At 49.2% G+C, this 15,758-nt stretch overlaps 1 protein-coding gene across 3 annotated transcripts; it reads right to left on the bottom strand.

The window, feature by feature from the left end:
* Window positions 1–295: 295 nt before the first annotated feature.
* On the bottom strand, window positions 296–15,372 carry AKTIP (AKT interacting protein). Of its 3 annotated transcripts, none has more exons than XM_075434057.1 (10): window positions 15,109–15,372; window positions 10,333–10,448; window positions 8,802–9,007; window positions 6,774–6,838; window positions 6,590–6,690; window positions 5,249–5,337; window positions 5,077–5,175; window positions 4,748–4,855; window positions 3,988–4,048; window positions 296–1,229 (listed from the first exon to the last, which is right to left on the bottom strand). In XM_075434057.1, exons 2-10 carry the CDS (start codon window positions 10,372–10,374, stop codon window positions 1,119–1,121), a joined length of 882 nt encoding a protein of 293 aa, XP_075290172.1. In that variant the 5' UTR covers window positions 10,375–10,448; window positions 15,109–15,372; the 3' UTR covers window positions 296–1,118. The 3 variants fall into 3 exon arrangements, with proteins under 3 accessions (XP_075290172.1, XP_075290171.1, XP_075290173.1); XM_075434056.1 differs by lacking the exon at window positions 15,109–15,372 and adding an exon at window positions 14,849–14,931; XM_075434058.1 differs by lacking the exon at window positions 15,109–15,372 and adding an exon at window positions 14,849–14,931 and having other exon boundaries at window positions 296–1,226.
* Window positions 15,373–15,758: the final 386 nt, after the last annotated feature.

Below are 15,758 nucleotides of genomic sequence, written 5' to 3'. Positions count from 1 at the left end.
GGGTTAACGTCACAGGTGCCGATGGGAAATCCTGTTCTGCAAGAACAAGGCATCACACTAGGCTGTAACACTAGGAACTCTTGTGAAAAGCAAAAGATCCTGTCCTGAGCTCACACATGCTTAGAAAGCTCTTCCCGTCTGTGGAGCAGAACTGTATTTAACCATTCTCTCCAGCACACCCCGTTATCCCAGTAAGACCCCGAACACACCCGCAGACAAGTACACACGTAGCCAGTGCTTCCACTCTGGGTCCGATCTTTGCTAAACGTCTATAACACAGACAGACAGAGGGACAAAGGCTAGATCATGGTTTCTTTTTATTTTAAGATGTCACTATTAACACACATTAGCCAAGCTATCCTAAGTAATCCCCTAGACACCTAGGGAATCTAAAACCATCTAAGATTTTATTAGCTCAAGAGACCACCATTAAAAGCTTTGATTTTAGTGTTTATGTAATAAAAGTCTAACAAGCCTGACATTCTGCTTTCACTCTGCCAGACTAATGTGCGCTTTAGTGACAATATCCATTTACAAATCAATAATACATCATACATCATCCCCAGCTTTACCTCTGGAAAGTGCTAAACGGAGTCAATGAACCGTCTATTTACAATTTCAATTTCTAACATATTTACAATAGAAACCAAAGTATTTAAAACCATTAAATATAGTGTTTAACTCTGCTATATTAGTTTACATGAACACAGCTTACCTCTGGCATCATATTTCCAATGCTAATATTTCTGCCAGTAATTTAAGATTTTTTAAAAAATTGCTATTCCTGGAGGGAAAAAATAAAAGGTTAAAAACCAACCTAAAACCTCCAGGCATTTCCGAGCCCTGAGGAATTACCCACCCTAGACAGTCTTCAGGTAGAAGTACTGCAGTGTTCAATCGAGACTTCCAAACTCCAGGCAAGCCTTTAAAACCTAATGCATATGTAAAACATGGAGAGCCAGTAAGCCACCGAACAGGTTTACTGCAGTCACTGTCACTGCTGCCAGTCAGTTTTCGCTAATCCGTAATCAAGAAGGAAACTGCTGCTTTGCTGCTTCTGCTGCCGTCACGCTCCCTCCGCCCACAGAAAGTGTTTTGTGCCCCGTCGTCCAGAAGGGCTAAGTAGGCATCGTCTTCTCTTCTTCGCTGAACGGCTGAACCGAGCCCGGCTTTACCCACGACAGGCCAGAAACATGCACGCTTTTGCAGTGCTGCTCTTCCGGCTTCTTCTAGGCGGAAGAAAACTGAAGTCAGAATTATCAGACCCCCCAAAGCCTCTGAAGTCCCTTCCCAGCCATTTTACCTTTGGCAAATACAAGCCTAGAAGAGGTTAGCATCGTTTCCTCTCCTCAGGGAGGAACAGTGAAACGGCTGTTGGTCTGATTTCTGTGAATGTGTGCGGCATCTGCAGAACTACCCTGACATTCCAGGAGAGTTTTAATGACTTCGTTCATGTACTGCAACCCCATCACACCACAGAGATTCACAGATGCTCTTTGAACAGTGCCTTTTGCTTGAAGGCCATGGCCCAGCACCACTGCACTGCCATTTGCCAAATTTCTTGGTTCTACAGGAAGAGGTGTCAATCCAAATCAAACCATTTCTGTCTAATCCTGACGTTTTAGCTGTAGCACGCTACTTCATGACGCTGGGCATACTGTGGGGAGTACTCCACCCCATGGAAGGCTTCTGAAAACAATATAGCAAAGTAGCACCTGACACCTCCACTACACCACGGTGTTTCTTAACACTTTCCAAGGACGGTTCTTCCCTCCCCTGATTTCTGCCCAACAAAATGCAACGGACATTTTAGACTGACTATTGCAATTGAGAAGACAAAGAACACTTCATGTTGATGAAGAAAGGTGCAACTTCAAGTATCTGTAGCCTTCAAGTAGTTTAAGAAGATTAGTAAATTAGATACCTACTCTAGCAGGTCACAGAAAGGGAATAGCTTGCAGGTTTTTGCATACCAGGAACTAGCCCTGCCTCCCCACTGCTACAGGTCTGTCAGGCCACCTGCTCACCACCCACACCAACCCTGGAATGACGCACCAAGTTCTAGACAGAGCTAATTACGTGCCTAAAGTTTGTCATACTGTGGGAAGCCTTTTGCCTGTCACAGTCAATTAAGTCAGAAAGAAAACTGATCCTGCACGTCTTCCGTTCCTCTCCGTGTTTTGGGTAAAAGGTGACACTGAGTGACAGAAATCCCATAACCCATCAGACAACAGCAAACAAGGGGGATCAGCTGGGCTTGAGCCTGGCAGAGCAGCATCTGCCCATCACATTCTGCACACAGGCCATCACCTTGCAAAAGCCCTGTGCTCAGTGGGGAACTGGGACATCACAGCCTTTCCTGGGCTAGAATGGCCTAGCTGCTACCCAAAGCACAGGAATTACACGGGTAATAAACAAGGATCCAGAGTTGCAGAAGAAAGGACAGACAGGACCCTGATTAGGGAACAACTTCTTACAGCGAAGGAAAAGAACCTTCTCAGCTATGCCGACATTTGGGAACAAATCTCCTAAGGCACAGCAGTTTGGCCATTCCTGCTATCAACAAACTACTCCAGCAACTGAGGTACCACACGTGCAGTAGTCACTGAAGATGTCAGTTATCACTTCAAAAGAAACTAACACCCATCTCCAAAGAAAAAAAGGACAAAAGAAAAGTCACCACTGGCATTACGTTTGCTATCAGTCTCGGAGACAACAACATCTCTCTCTCCTTTCAAGCACCACAACTCGTTCTTTCTCTTCAGTTCTTTATAATTTAAAGGGTAAGAAAGAAGGAGGTGGAGAATGAAGGAGAAAAAATAGTAATAATAAAAAGTCAAAAGTATTTTCTAAGTTTTTATAAGAACATCAAGTAGTCAGAATCTGTTCAAAATATTTTGCTGTGTGTTTGAAGGCTGGAGAAAGGCCACCTCACCTCAAGCCCTGCTGTGACTCTGGCAGCTGGGGACATTGATACACTGAGCTTGCAGGCAGAGCATTGTATTTAGATCAATGTAAAAATCTCATTCATGCCAGAAGACATGAGCTAAGCTTGCGGCGAGGAAGACTGAAGTTTGGGCTGACAAAAAAAGAAGTTTTTAATTCTTTAATTACAAAAAAGCAGCAAACCACACCACAGCTCTAGTGCAAGGAGCCCGAGTCAGTAATTCAAACATTCAGGGTGCATTTCCTTGCCAGCCCCACAAAGATACCAGCCGCCATCTCAGAATCCCTAGGCGCTGCAAGCGGACTGACTTGTCACGCCACCCAGTGCAGACTCAGAACTGCTGTGTGCCAGCTCCCATCAAGTGCAAAGAAATAATTAAAAACCCAAAAAACCAAACCACCACCCAAACACCACCCTGCCCCAGACCCGAAGGCGTCGCTCAGGTGAAGCTACGTGAGCCAACACAGTCTTGCTGTATCAGTAAAAGTGCTTTGCTACAGAAATCACTCTAAGCACCTCCAATTAGCTGTCTTATTAGCAGTCAGTAGTGTTAGAGAGGTGAGCAAGGTACTCACTCGGCTTGTGCTGCTTCAAAGAGCTTGGAATGAGAAGAAAGCCCTGAAGCTTTGATTCAGTAGTGAAAGATCTCTCAACAGAAGAGAACAAAGTTGGGGACCGTCAGGCTATGCAGAAGTGGTAATGGTCACGACAAGTGCAGGACAAGCTAACAGGCAGTCTGCAAATCACTTCTTTCCCCTCCTTCCCCCCCTACCCAAAAAAAGTTTGCCAAGTGTGCCAACAATTGTACTGACAAGGCCTTCTAGCTGACCAAGTGACTAACTGCTTAACACACTGAAGTTAGAACAGTGACATCACTGCTTCGTTAGGAGACCAAAGCGGTATCAGCACGCCTGCTGATCCCACGGAGGGGTGGAATAAGGGCTGTCTAGGACATGGTCACCACAGAGAGACAGAGAACCTTTCCTCCCTTACCAGGCAATAAACCCCTACTATAATGAGAACCTGGACTTCGCACGTACCTTCTGAGTCAACATCTTCTCTCTAGCTTCATTGTGTATAGCTGGGTTCCATGGAGAAAAACTACAGAGAAAGCATAATTATCTCTTACTTGTCAGTTTTTGCAGACTACTGCACAGACAGAGCAGAAAGCAGCAATTTTCCTTGGTTTAGTTTACTGAATTTCAAGTAAACTTTAAGTCTGAGTCTTCAGTGTTAAAGCATAGCATTAAGAACTAAATTCACGTTGTCATGGATCTTTTCAACAAGAAATATTTAGGTTTTCATTTCTGTCTGCAACGAGAATTCAGCAATTCAGCAGGTGTTACACGAACTACTACTCAGATTCACTACAGAGCTGACTGTTCCACCCCCATGCAGTCAAGCTTAAAAGTATTTAAAAAGTATGACCAAAGCTACAGTCATGCAAATTGAGTTCAGGAAAGCCCCAAAGCAATTATTGACTCCATCGGTATCTCTGCTTCAGGGCAGGTGGCAGTGTTGGTTTTGGGGCTTTTGTTTATTTATTTGTTTGGGGGGTTTGTTGAGTTTTTTTAAGTCTTGGTTGCTTAGTGAAAACCCAGTAAACACAAGTGCCTGATTATATTTAAGATGCCCTCAATACTAAACGGAAGGCCATGAGGGTAGGAATATTCAAAACCTTGCTATAAATGTAAGAAAAAACAGGTCAGTCAACCTGGCAGAGAAAGGCTTCAAATCAACAACTACACCAAACTTGTTCTCAAAACATTAGTACACGGTGAATTTGCTCATGGTACTTACATGATTGCATAGGGATCCTCTATTTTAGGCTGATCAAATAAATGACTGCTGCATAGTCTGACACTGTCCACCACTTTACTTTTGAACAGCTGAATATCTTTTTCATACCTGCAAGAGAGAGGTGAGTAATGTTAAGCAATTGCAAGGAGGCACAGGTCTGCTCTAGAAGCACAGACAGACTTCGCGAAGCCTCGACTTTAGTTCCTAGCGCAACCAGCTGCAGAGATAGTGACCATGGACTGATAATCGATTTCACAAAACTCTTGTTTCTGCACGCCTATGCAAAAGTCTCTCAAGAGACCATGTCTATACACATGGAGGATACTCACAGCACTGCAGCCTCTGGGTTCAGAGGACTAGTTGTATCAATCTTGTAGAACACTCTGCGAGCATACATTAACACTTGCCATATGTGATTATGATTCCGCCTAAAAAGAACAAAAGACAATGAAGAAAGGAACAAACTTCTTTCAAATTCTACATCACTGTGTTACCACTAACCTCCATTTTGCAAATGCTCTTTTCACATCCAGTTCACCAGATAAAGGATCTACTAGCGGATGGAAGACAGGCAGATCAAAAACCAAGCGCTGTATTGGAAAAAAGAAATTCATTATGACAACTTCAATCCCAACGTTAAAACCACGGGGTGAAGGTCAGTCAGAAGTTGCTTGCGCACACTAATTAATTGGTACTGTATTAAAAGAAAGCAACCTGAAGTGATTTGTACCAGCTGTGAAACTGTAACCCAGCACACCCATGTTACACGCAGGGTCTTATCCTCTCTCACACGCTTATCACCGAATCAGGAACCTCATCCAGCTAACTACACAAGCACTGGTGCCAGCACAGGTAATACCAGCAGATAAGATCAGATTCAGGCAGTTTTTCTGGTTTAGCTATTTGTGACTGAAAGCTTTTCACATGCTTGAGATACAGTCAATGCTTTCTTTACCCTACACATTTTTAAGTAAACTGGGCAGTGACACGGCCAGCTTCCTCTGGTGCTCGTGCATTCTTCCAGAAGAAAACTCTGTTTCATCAGGAAGGTTTTAAAGCCCTACGCTAGCAAAAGAACGGTGGCTGCATGAGAGGTACTAAAATCTAATCCTGGAAAGAAACTATTTCCTACTAGTTCTGTCCTTTTAAAGATGATAGCTTCCCAGAAAACTTGACACCACACAGACAGCTTCCTGACATAGTGACTCCTCCTCAGCTACAGCAGTTACGCACACCTGTCCCCCAGCCTTCCTCTCAGAGGAATCTGGCCAAGAGGGCCAGCTGCTCTGCTCTGGAGAGTCAGATTGCCACAACTTGTTTTTAACTTTTATTTTTCAATTGATGTAATAACTTGGACGCTTTTCCCTAAAAAGAAAACAAGTGAACAGGAGACAGAAGATAACACCATAGTAGCCATCTCCCTTTGTTTCACCAACTTTCTTCTATCCTGCACTACCACAGCAAGCACAGCAGAGGTGCGTGGATTTTATGTCCCATTTTATTGCTACTCAGAATGTGGACACTTCTTTAAAGTGTTTGCATGATAGCCACCTTGCCAAGGAAGTAGCAGATCAAGAGTTCCGGTAAAGAACTGGTTGGTTACTTTATGCTCTAAGGCACCCAGCCTCATGAAATTCACCCTACACCAACCTCAGTAACCAGAGTAGCAGGGTCCTTCCACAGATGTTAGGAAATACATACCAGACATCGCAAACGAGCCCAGCCAACCGAACAAAACTAGTTCAAGGAAATGAGAAGCTACCCGCTATGTTAGCTTTAGCAAAAAGTCACACTTCATACACCAGAAAACAAGAAAGACCCAAGACACACACAACCACTTACCGGGCAGTCTCCATCTGGGTAGTTATCAGGAATATAGACAGTAAACTTAAACACACCATCCTGGTAGAGCCCGTGTCTTATGAATATTACACCAAACCACACTGCAAGTGAGAAAGTTTGCTTGAGTGAAAGAATTTAAATATCTATAGATATAAAAAAAATTAAAAGTTGAGCGTAAACTTACTTAATGCTGATCGGTAAGATGGCTGCACATAGACACCTGGCAATTTCTGCTTCACCACCAAGGTGCTGCAATGAGAGTTTGTATTTAGAACGGCTCCACAACTGCACGAAACCTACAGCAAGCAGAGAAGAGCAAACCCAGACTGCACTGCCAACAGCTCACCAGAGGACTTCTTCATAAGCTCATGGCCTGCTCCAGAGGGCAGACTGCCCACACAGGAGGGCAGCAGCAAACCAGTGAAGCCACGTTCTTTCACTCCTGCTTCTCCTACCCCTCCACCTAATGAGTTACTAACAGGAAACATTATTTCTCCAAATAGAATTTATTTCTACTTACAGATTATTTTTCTCCAGCAGATGCATTTAATGCGGGTCAGTACTAAAACTTTCACTTATCTACCAACCCCCCCCGGTTTCACAATAAGGAATAAAAAAAAAGAAATGCAATTAAGTAATTTTGAATGCAGACTTGCAGGCAATTGTAGTTAATTTGGAAACGTGACCACAGCTTTAACTTCAATTTTAAGCAAACAGTTTTTGAGTTTGAGGTAAGACTATGCTGCCTGTCAAACAGAAGCTACACTGGCAACTGACAGAACAAAGTAACAAAATAGAAAAGACAGGCAAGCAGCACCAGAGCTCTGCATCAGGTGACTCGAGGCATCTCATTGACAGGACACACCAAGTCATTTTCCCAAACTTACACTGATTTGCTATCTCACTCCTTGTGACGGCAGTCCAGCCACAGCCTTCAGCCTTCACTGGCCAGTGCATTATGAACAGAGTTTCTCCCTCTCCCTTTGCCTTTTAGGAAAGTCCATTTGACAATCAACAGCACTACTGGGGCAAAATGTGCTATTTTTCAAATCAATGAAGACAACAGGTTGCTAGTAAGTTTAACCAGCTGTACTTGTACAGTATGCAGATTCTACTGAACACTATAAATGACAAATTAAATCATTCACTTCATAAGTTTTCCAGTTACTTGGCATATAGGCCCATTAACTTAAACTCCTCATGCTTGCACAAACAAACAACAATATTAAAGCAAAACATTAACACAGTTCTCCGCTCATGACTTCCATAATTTTCACTATTATTTCCCTAATAATGAATTTGTTTAACTAGAGGAGTTTACATTATGATATCAATATGTTTTTGCATGCTGCAGAAGAAAAACACCTTTCTTGAATTAAGAAGTCAGGGTCAGTTCCCTGAAAAAAATGAGATTAATGTTTTGAGAGTTCTCACATTCCATTTAATGGTTAAATGCAAGAACTGAGACTGGGAGATGCAGAAGGACTCCAGGGATTTCATTCCAAAAGGCACTACATACTTGAGAATCCAGTACGTCTGTTACAGAGGAAGTCCTTTCAGCTTTGCAGCACAAAATCGTTTATGTAACTTTACGTAACTAGAAAGTTCTGCAGCTCCCGCAGCAGCCTACAAATCACTAGACCGGATCAGATGCAACTGATCCAAAGAAAGCTATTTAAAATCGCACTCACTCTTCCCTCAGAAGCTTCATGCTAAATATCACTGAAAGGCAGGAAAGAATATAATCTTCCCAATGCCCATTTAACAAGCCCTATCAGGTGGTGTTCAAGTGTTCCAGGTAAGGACTGACGGAAGCTCCCCCATCCTACTCCATCAGACAGTACCATACATTCATTACTGTCTTCCCTCTGGACACGTGCTTCCTTCCAGTTTAATACTTGTTTCCAAAACTGGGTAGTTGTGACCAAAAAGCTACGAGGGCAACTGGTCAGGACGCCTAAACCCACAGTGTCCTTACCTGAAGGCTGAGATATATAACAAATCAGAGAATCACATCTGAACACAACCCTTAAAATCTCATCTCATTTTCCTCTCCCCTGCTACCTCAAGAGCCTGAGGCTGCTGCTCCACAAAAACAATTCTCCAAGCACTGAGGCAAAGACACCATGCAAGAACTAGGTCCCTGCTCGGGTTTTTTCCTGCTGAAGCATAAGCCCAGTGACCTAAAAAAGACAAAACAGTGAAAACCTACAATTCTGCCAGGAGGGAATACTCCAAATAAAAAGGCCCGTAAGAAGCATGTGTTCCATTTGTCGACTGGGATGAGGCAGCAGGGGAAGCTGGCTTGGTTATTGGCACAGTGTTCTTTGGAATAGAAGGCAACTGTTTCTTCGCAGAGGCTCGTAGAGGACTGGTTCGCAGCTCTCCACTCAAAGTTTTCTCTTCGGCGTCAGGTCTCTGTCAGATTAGAAGAGAACCACGAGATCATGGGCTGTATTTCAGAAACACTTCACATATGAACATACTTCAACACTGGTTTAAACCCAACCTTGCTAATTACAGGTTTGGCCAACGAAATGTATCTTGGGTTTTGGTGTTCCATTGCTTGAGGGTGGGGTCTCTGGCTTTTTTTTTTACAACAGACTTTTATTCAGTCAAAACTAGCCTACAAGTACAAGAGTAATCAATGCTGGATAGGAAGTCTGCAGATTAGGACAAATGTTTAAGGAGGCTTACTTTTATTTAGAAACTGGAACCAGACAGTATGTAACATCAGCTTAGAAGGCAAGCTATTTCTAGCACACAGTGCATCAAGATAAATCACTTCCACTGACAAGCATCCTCACCTTCCAGACTTCAACGAGTCTTCAAGAGTAACACAGTAAAGCTGAGACACAATAAAAACTTTCTACAGAAAAATCCGTGTACTTTGCTTCCTGCCTGCGCCTAAGACACCAGCACCCCTTGGAGCTGACCACAGGGCCCACTCCCACTCCAAGAAGCGCATTTGACAGTGATATCAAGCCCAGTTTAAACAGTTTTGCTACAGCAACCTTTTTATGCCTATGCTGTCTTTTATTAAAAAAAGAAAAAACAAACAAAACATTTTCTACTTAACTGGTCACTGCTACACCGCCAGAGCACACTGCGCTACTTACAGACCCCAAACCCACCCCACAGTGCGCAGACAAACCCGTGGGCTAGAGGCTTGCGATCAGGCCGGTTGTGGCGGCTAAAGGTGTGATTCAGGCGCCAGCGATTCGAAGCACCTGAGACCTGGTCCAGTGACAACACCTACGTCACCAGCACCATCAGCAAAGTTACATCGCTTGCCCCAGCACTGAACACCTGAGGAGTGACCAACCCTAGAACTACCGCGGGTTTACCATCATGACCATCTAAAGCAGCGCCAGCATCATGAAGGCGCAGTTTTGTCAGCGCTGACTGCGCATGTGGTACCTGGCTAGGCTCTCTGTAAGACAGCACAGACGTCCTACAAGTCAAGCGTTTCAACCTTCTGACCAAGTTTGTTTCACCTTCCCTACTCAACAGCGCTTCAGAGAAGAAAAGCCAACACGTTCTGGAGCAGACTCCATCCGCAGCCACATTCCAGTCGTCGCAGCTCAGAGCTACCTCACGCTTTCATTGAGGATGACCACCACCCTCAGGATAAAACACATGCTCCAGCTGTATTCGTAGACTGTCCCATGGTCTCTTCTGGAGCTGCTACCGCCCCTCAATGCATGCTAACACCGTATGGCATCCGCTCATTAAATACCGACCTTGCGCACAGAACTTGTAGACATGCTCCAGAAAGGGTTCATAACGTGTGTTCCAAACAACGGACTGCAACTTCCCAGTGTCTTCAGAGTGCTCTCGGGCCTCTCTGGTTTGTACCCTAAAAACACACAGAATGAATACGCATTCTGACAGACGAACAGCACTCGGTACATAAACAGCATTCAGATCTAATTCTACAGCCAGCTTCGTATTTCTGTAACTTCAGAAGAAAATTTTTCTAGTTAAGACTGACAATAGTTAAAATTGCCAGAGTTCTACGTTGTATTAGACTCCAGGACAATAATATAGTTGTCTACGAAATCATTTGCACATGTGAATCCCTGCCTTCTTTCTGCTAGAAGGACATTCTGGTTCTGTAGTCCACTTTTTGTCTTGCCAGCTGGAGAAAAAAGACCATCTGTTGGCTCAGCACAGTCAAGAAAGATCCTCTGCACGTGCCAACATTAACAAGTTATCACTCCACCCTTTCAGCCCAGTGCCCAACCGTGCTAGAACGGCTTACTCCTGCAGCGTGATGAAGTGCTGCCCCTCACGTGCACTGCTGACTCGGCACGTTTCCAAAGCACTCCAGTTTGAAAAAATCTCTGCCATTCCCAGTGAAAGAGATGACCCTCCCACTCAGTTTACATCAGGGAAGGGTCATTTTGTTTCCACCTGCATTGGCACAGCACCACGAACAGACAAAGCCATGGACCACAGAGGTTTTTCTGCAACTTATTTAACGGTTTCCTCACGAGCGCTAGGGCTTGGTGCTCTTCAGCCCAGCAGCTCTGTAACAGGGACTTCAGCAGTAGCTGCAGTTTCCAAGTGGCACCTGCTGCGCAGGGGCCTGGTTCACTTTTTGTTTTTCTAAAAAGTCTTGCTATTGTGCGAGAACTTTCACACACAGCACCTCCTGCCTGGCACAGCCTTTCCTCCAGACATCCCAGCTTCCCTTCCTCTCCCCACCCCCCATTTCTGGCTACGTTAACTAAGGTCTTGAGGCGATTTACTCCGTTTCTTTCATAGCAAGTTGTACAACACTGACCAAACAACTCGCAGGATGCGAGTGGAACAGAGAGAATGGCACAGGCTCCTACTGTGGGCAACACCAAGGTTTTCTACAGCCAGCAAGGCACCACCCGTTCACCCACCACTTTGGTCAGTTTATACAGAACATGGTGATGCTATGATCAAAAACCTCCCTACAAGGAAAATGAATGCCAGTCTTGTTGGAAAAAAAAAAAAAGTGCTGGACTATTAATACAAAGAAAGTCTAGAAATAGTGAATTTTTAAGAGAAACATTGCTATCAAACGACATGTATCCTCCTAGACTACACAGCAGCCAATCATTCAAACAGTGCAAGCACCACTCAGAAAAGTGATGACAATTAATTCATTCCCTCCCCGCCAACTCATCTCACACACTCCAGTACACACCAGTCCCCTGGTATTTTACCTCCCCAGCAGCCAGAGAATCTCACATCATTCTCAGCCACCGAAACCAGAGAGTCAACGCACGGCTGCCATGCCGAGGCTGCCCCACGATCGCAGGGAGAAGGGTGTCTGTCCTGGGTTTGGCCAGGACAGGGTTAATTTTCACCGGACTCCAGGAAGGGGCACAGCCGGGGGGTGGGGGCTGACCCCACCTGGCCAAACAGAGCCCGGTATTCCATACCGTGTGACGTCACGCTGGGTTCCGGTGGGGGGGGGCGGCACGGCGGGAACGCACTCGCGGCTTGGGGGGGGCGCGGCGCCGGTACTGTTTTCGGGAGAGCGGCTGTCTGGGTCGTACGGTTCGTTGTTGTGTTTTCTCCTTATTTGTATCGTTGTTGTTCCTGTTTCCCTCTGTTTGCTGTTCTGTTAAACTGCCCTTATCCCGACCCACCAGGTTCTGCCTCTTTCTTTTCATTCTCCTCCGCACGCCGGCGGGGGGAGGGGTGGCCGCGTGGCGCTTTTGTTGCCGGCGGCAGCCGAAACCAAAACAGTGTCACATCTCCCCACCTCCTGCCTGGAAGGCAGAGGCACCCCCTGGGCTCTGCCACCGGACGCTTCTCCCCAGTAAAACCCAGCCAGGCCGAGCAAGACAGCAGGCCGCCGGGCTGGGGAGGCACGAGAGGTTTCCTTGGCAAACTTGGGCGCAAGCGGCGGGTGGAGGAACTGACGCACCAGGGGAGCACCGGAGTGCCGTGGCTTTCCCGAGAGAGCAAAGTGCTGGTAGCGGAGCCACAGGCTGGGGGACAGCTAGCTGCAGTCCGGAGTGACTGGAGGTTGGGTAGGGACTTTTTCTTTGGTTGCTTGGTTTGGGCTGGTGTTTTATTAAGACTAGGTCATATAAATTGCGCTATTCCAGAACCAGAGATAGGAGACAGAGGAGCTGGGCAGGACAAAGAGCGAGGTACGCATGTAAAAACCAGCCTAACCTTCACCTGTGCAGCAGGGAGCTGATCTGGAAGCCTGAAAACTCATGCTGGGTGGAGTTCCATCACCACCTCCACCTTTCCGACAGCACCTACGCATCTCGGCACGCTCCCAGCTTCGCTGAAAAGCTTTTCATTATAGAGTTGCCTGTTTACAGGCTTTTAACAACAGTTTACATCTCCAAATAAAACATGATTTTTAGCTCTAGTCAAACTACAGAGATTCTCCTGCCTAGAGATCTTTTATCCAGTTGCCTGCCAGTGATAAGCGATACTTGGCCTTGTCCTGAACTTATTGTTAAGTTGGACTAGATGACCCACAGAGGTCCCTTCCAACCCCTATCATTCTGTGAAATACTATTTATGATGAAAAACTAATAGCCTCAGAGTACTGGCTTCCCAGAGGGCCGTCATTTTCAAAGCCTTTCGAGGTTTTCTAGAGTTTGTTTCCAATCACACTCACTCCCAACTGTCCTGCATGGGAGTGGAGAAAGATTTCAGTACAGGAAACTTATCCGCAACTGCTGATGCTCTCTTGTGCCTTCACCTCACAACTTACTACCCCACATAGACCACAAAAGTAATTAAAAAAAAAAAAAAGAAGAAAAATATTGAGTAACAGCCCATGTAAGCTACACTCTATGCTATGTCTCACTACGCAGAAGGCACACAGCAGGCAAGGAGAGCCAAGTCACAACATCATTCAGTGGAATTTCGAGGCAGTTTAGCTGTTCACTCTCACACGGCTACAGTGTCCACGGCAGGGCACCCACCGTTAGGGCAGCTGACGGTGCTGTAGCCGCTGCAACCATCAGCTTTCCAGAAGAACCCAATACGCTCTCCTCCTTTGATAAAAAGGGAATAAACACACCCCAAATCATCACCCTGTCTCCTTTCCCGCTGTCACCACTCACGGTGCCTGACTGGAGAGGAGGCGGTGCGCTGTGCAGTGACACGTCCTGCTGACCGCGGCCACCTCAAACCCAGGAGGTAACCACGGCCCTCGCCAGCAGCTTCTGCAGATGCCTTTCTCTCCAGCGTTCTCCTTCAGGTGCAACAGCAGGTAACAGCAGATACAACACACACCCACGAGCAGCACTGTCAGATGCTGCTTCTCAGGAAGGCCGCCCGCCTTCGGCGCAGCGCTGGGGACCGGGCCCAGGGAAGACCCTGCCGCCAGGCCCGGCGCACGGGGCAGCCGCAGCGGGTGCTGGCTCACGCGGCACTCTGCCAGCGCCACGCTAACACACTTCAAAAAACAAAGTTATCGCTAACAAGCACCTGAACTTCAAGCACGTGGCTTCTGTGCCTTGTCCCTCTCGGCTCGGTGTCCGCGTTACAGACCCCTTACCCAGGCACAGCCGCAGCACGGGGCGTGTTTTTCCCCGTCACCCGCGGAGCGGTCGGATCACACCAGGGCAGCCGGACACGCGCGTCCCCTGCCCAGATGCTACCCGCAAACACGGGTGACTACTCAGGAAGAGGAAAAAAGCCGCACACGCACTGCAAGTGCTTATAGGCGCGTTTCCGGGCGTTTCGCTCTCCAGGTGGGAGGGCAGGGAACCTCTCCCACACCCGCGATCCCGGCACCGGCAAGGCCGAGCCCCGCAGCCGAGCCCCGCCGGGCACCAGACCGTGCTGCCTCCCGACCCCTCGGGCCCCGCTCGCCGACACCGCGGCCGGCAGCTCCCGGGAGGCAGGCGGCCACGGGGCTCCCGGGGCGGGCCACGGGGGCAGAGCGCCGAGCGGGGCGAGGCCTCCCCTGCCCGCCCGGCGGCATTCCACCGCGCAGCGACGCCGGCTGCAAGGGCGCGGAGGGAGGCGGGCCCAGCCCCTCCAGCGGCTGCCCGGGGGAACGGGCCCGGCTCCCCGCGAGGCACCGGGCGGCGCGGGCCGGCGGTAGCCCCTCGCGGTGCGAACGGGCGGGCGCGCCCGGGCCGGGCCGGCCCAGCCCCCCGCGGCGAGGAGGTGGGCAGACGGACGACGGGCAGACAGCCGGCCGGCCCACCGCCGCCGCCGCGGCTCCCCGGGGCTCCCCGCCGCGCCCGGCCCCGCGCTCTCGTGCCGCCACAGGGAGGCGCACGCGCGCTCGCTCACCCGCGCCAAGGCTCCCGCCGCTCGGCTGCACGCGCAGCCCAGGCCCCGCCAGCCGCCGTCGCCGCCGCTCCCTCTCTAGCCCCGCCGCTGCCCCATTTAAAGCCCGCCCCTCAGCATCGCACATCCGGGCCCGGCCTTCCCCTCGGCCAATCGCCGTCCGGTTCTTCCGGGAAGGCTCAGCGAGGCGGGGCGGCGAGGACAAAGCAAGCCAATCACAGCCGCCCCCCTCTCCGTGATGCAAGAAGGACGACCCCTCTCACCTGTCACGGCGCGGGGCGGACGGGCGCCGAGGGTTCCGCCCTGGGGACGGGGACTGGCCCGAGGAGCTGTCCGTCTCGGGGTCGGCGGACCAATGGGCGCGGATCACGCACCTGTCACTCTCTCTGCAGGAAGAAAGCGCCGGGGCTGGAGCTTGGAGAAATAAATCTCCCTCATTGGCCGGCGGCGGGGAGCGGGGAGGCGTCCGATTGGCCGGCGGAGCCGGGGGCGGCCATTAGGGGTCGGCAGGGCCGAGCGGGCGCTCGGAAGCGGGGCCCGGGAGCGCGTGTCCGCCGCCGTCCTGCATCCGAGCGGAACCAGCCGGTGCGGCCCCGGGGGCACGCGGGGCCGCGAGGCTGCCGCGCGGTGGGCGGGGCAGCGGAGAGCGGCGGGAAAGCGGCGTTGGTGCGACGCCGGCAGGCGCCGGTGGGCCCAGGCGGGGCAGGGAGGGGCCCCCCGGGGGCGGGGCCTGGGGCGTTGCCAGAGCGCAGTGCCCGCTTGGAGCCGAGAGCAGCCGGCCGCAGCGACCCGCACAGCCGCAGAGGGAGGGCCGGGTCAGGGCTGCCGGCACAGGGGCGCACGCACCCACACCGAACCGCTCCGTGCGGCTACTGCAGAGCAGCAGCGCAGCAGAAACGCGGCGCAGGAGTCC

This window comes from Opisthocomus hoazin, chromosome 12 (assembly GCF_030867145.1).
Source record: "Opisthocomus hoazin isolate bOpiHoa1 chromosome 12, bOpiHoa1.hap1, whole genome shotgun sequence".
In the NCBI taxonomy this organism is placed as follows: Eukaryota; Metazoa; Chordata; class Aves; order Opisthocomiformes; family Opisthocomidae; genus Opisthocomus; species Opisthocomus hoazin.
Note: the sequence above shows the minus strand (reverse complement) of the source record. Positions and strands in the feature narration are given on the sequence as shown.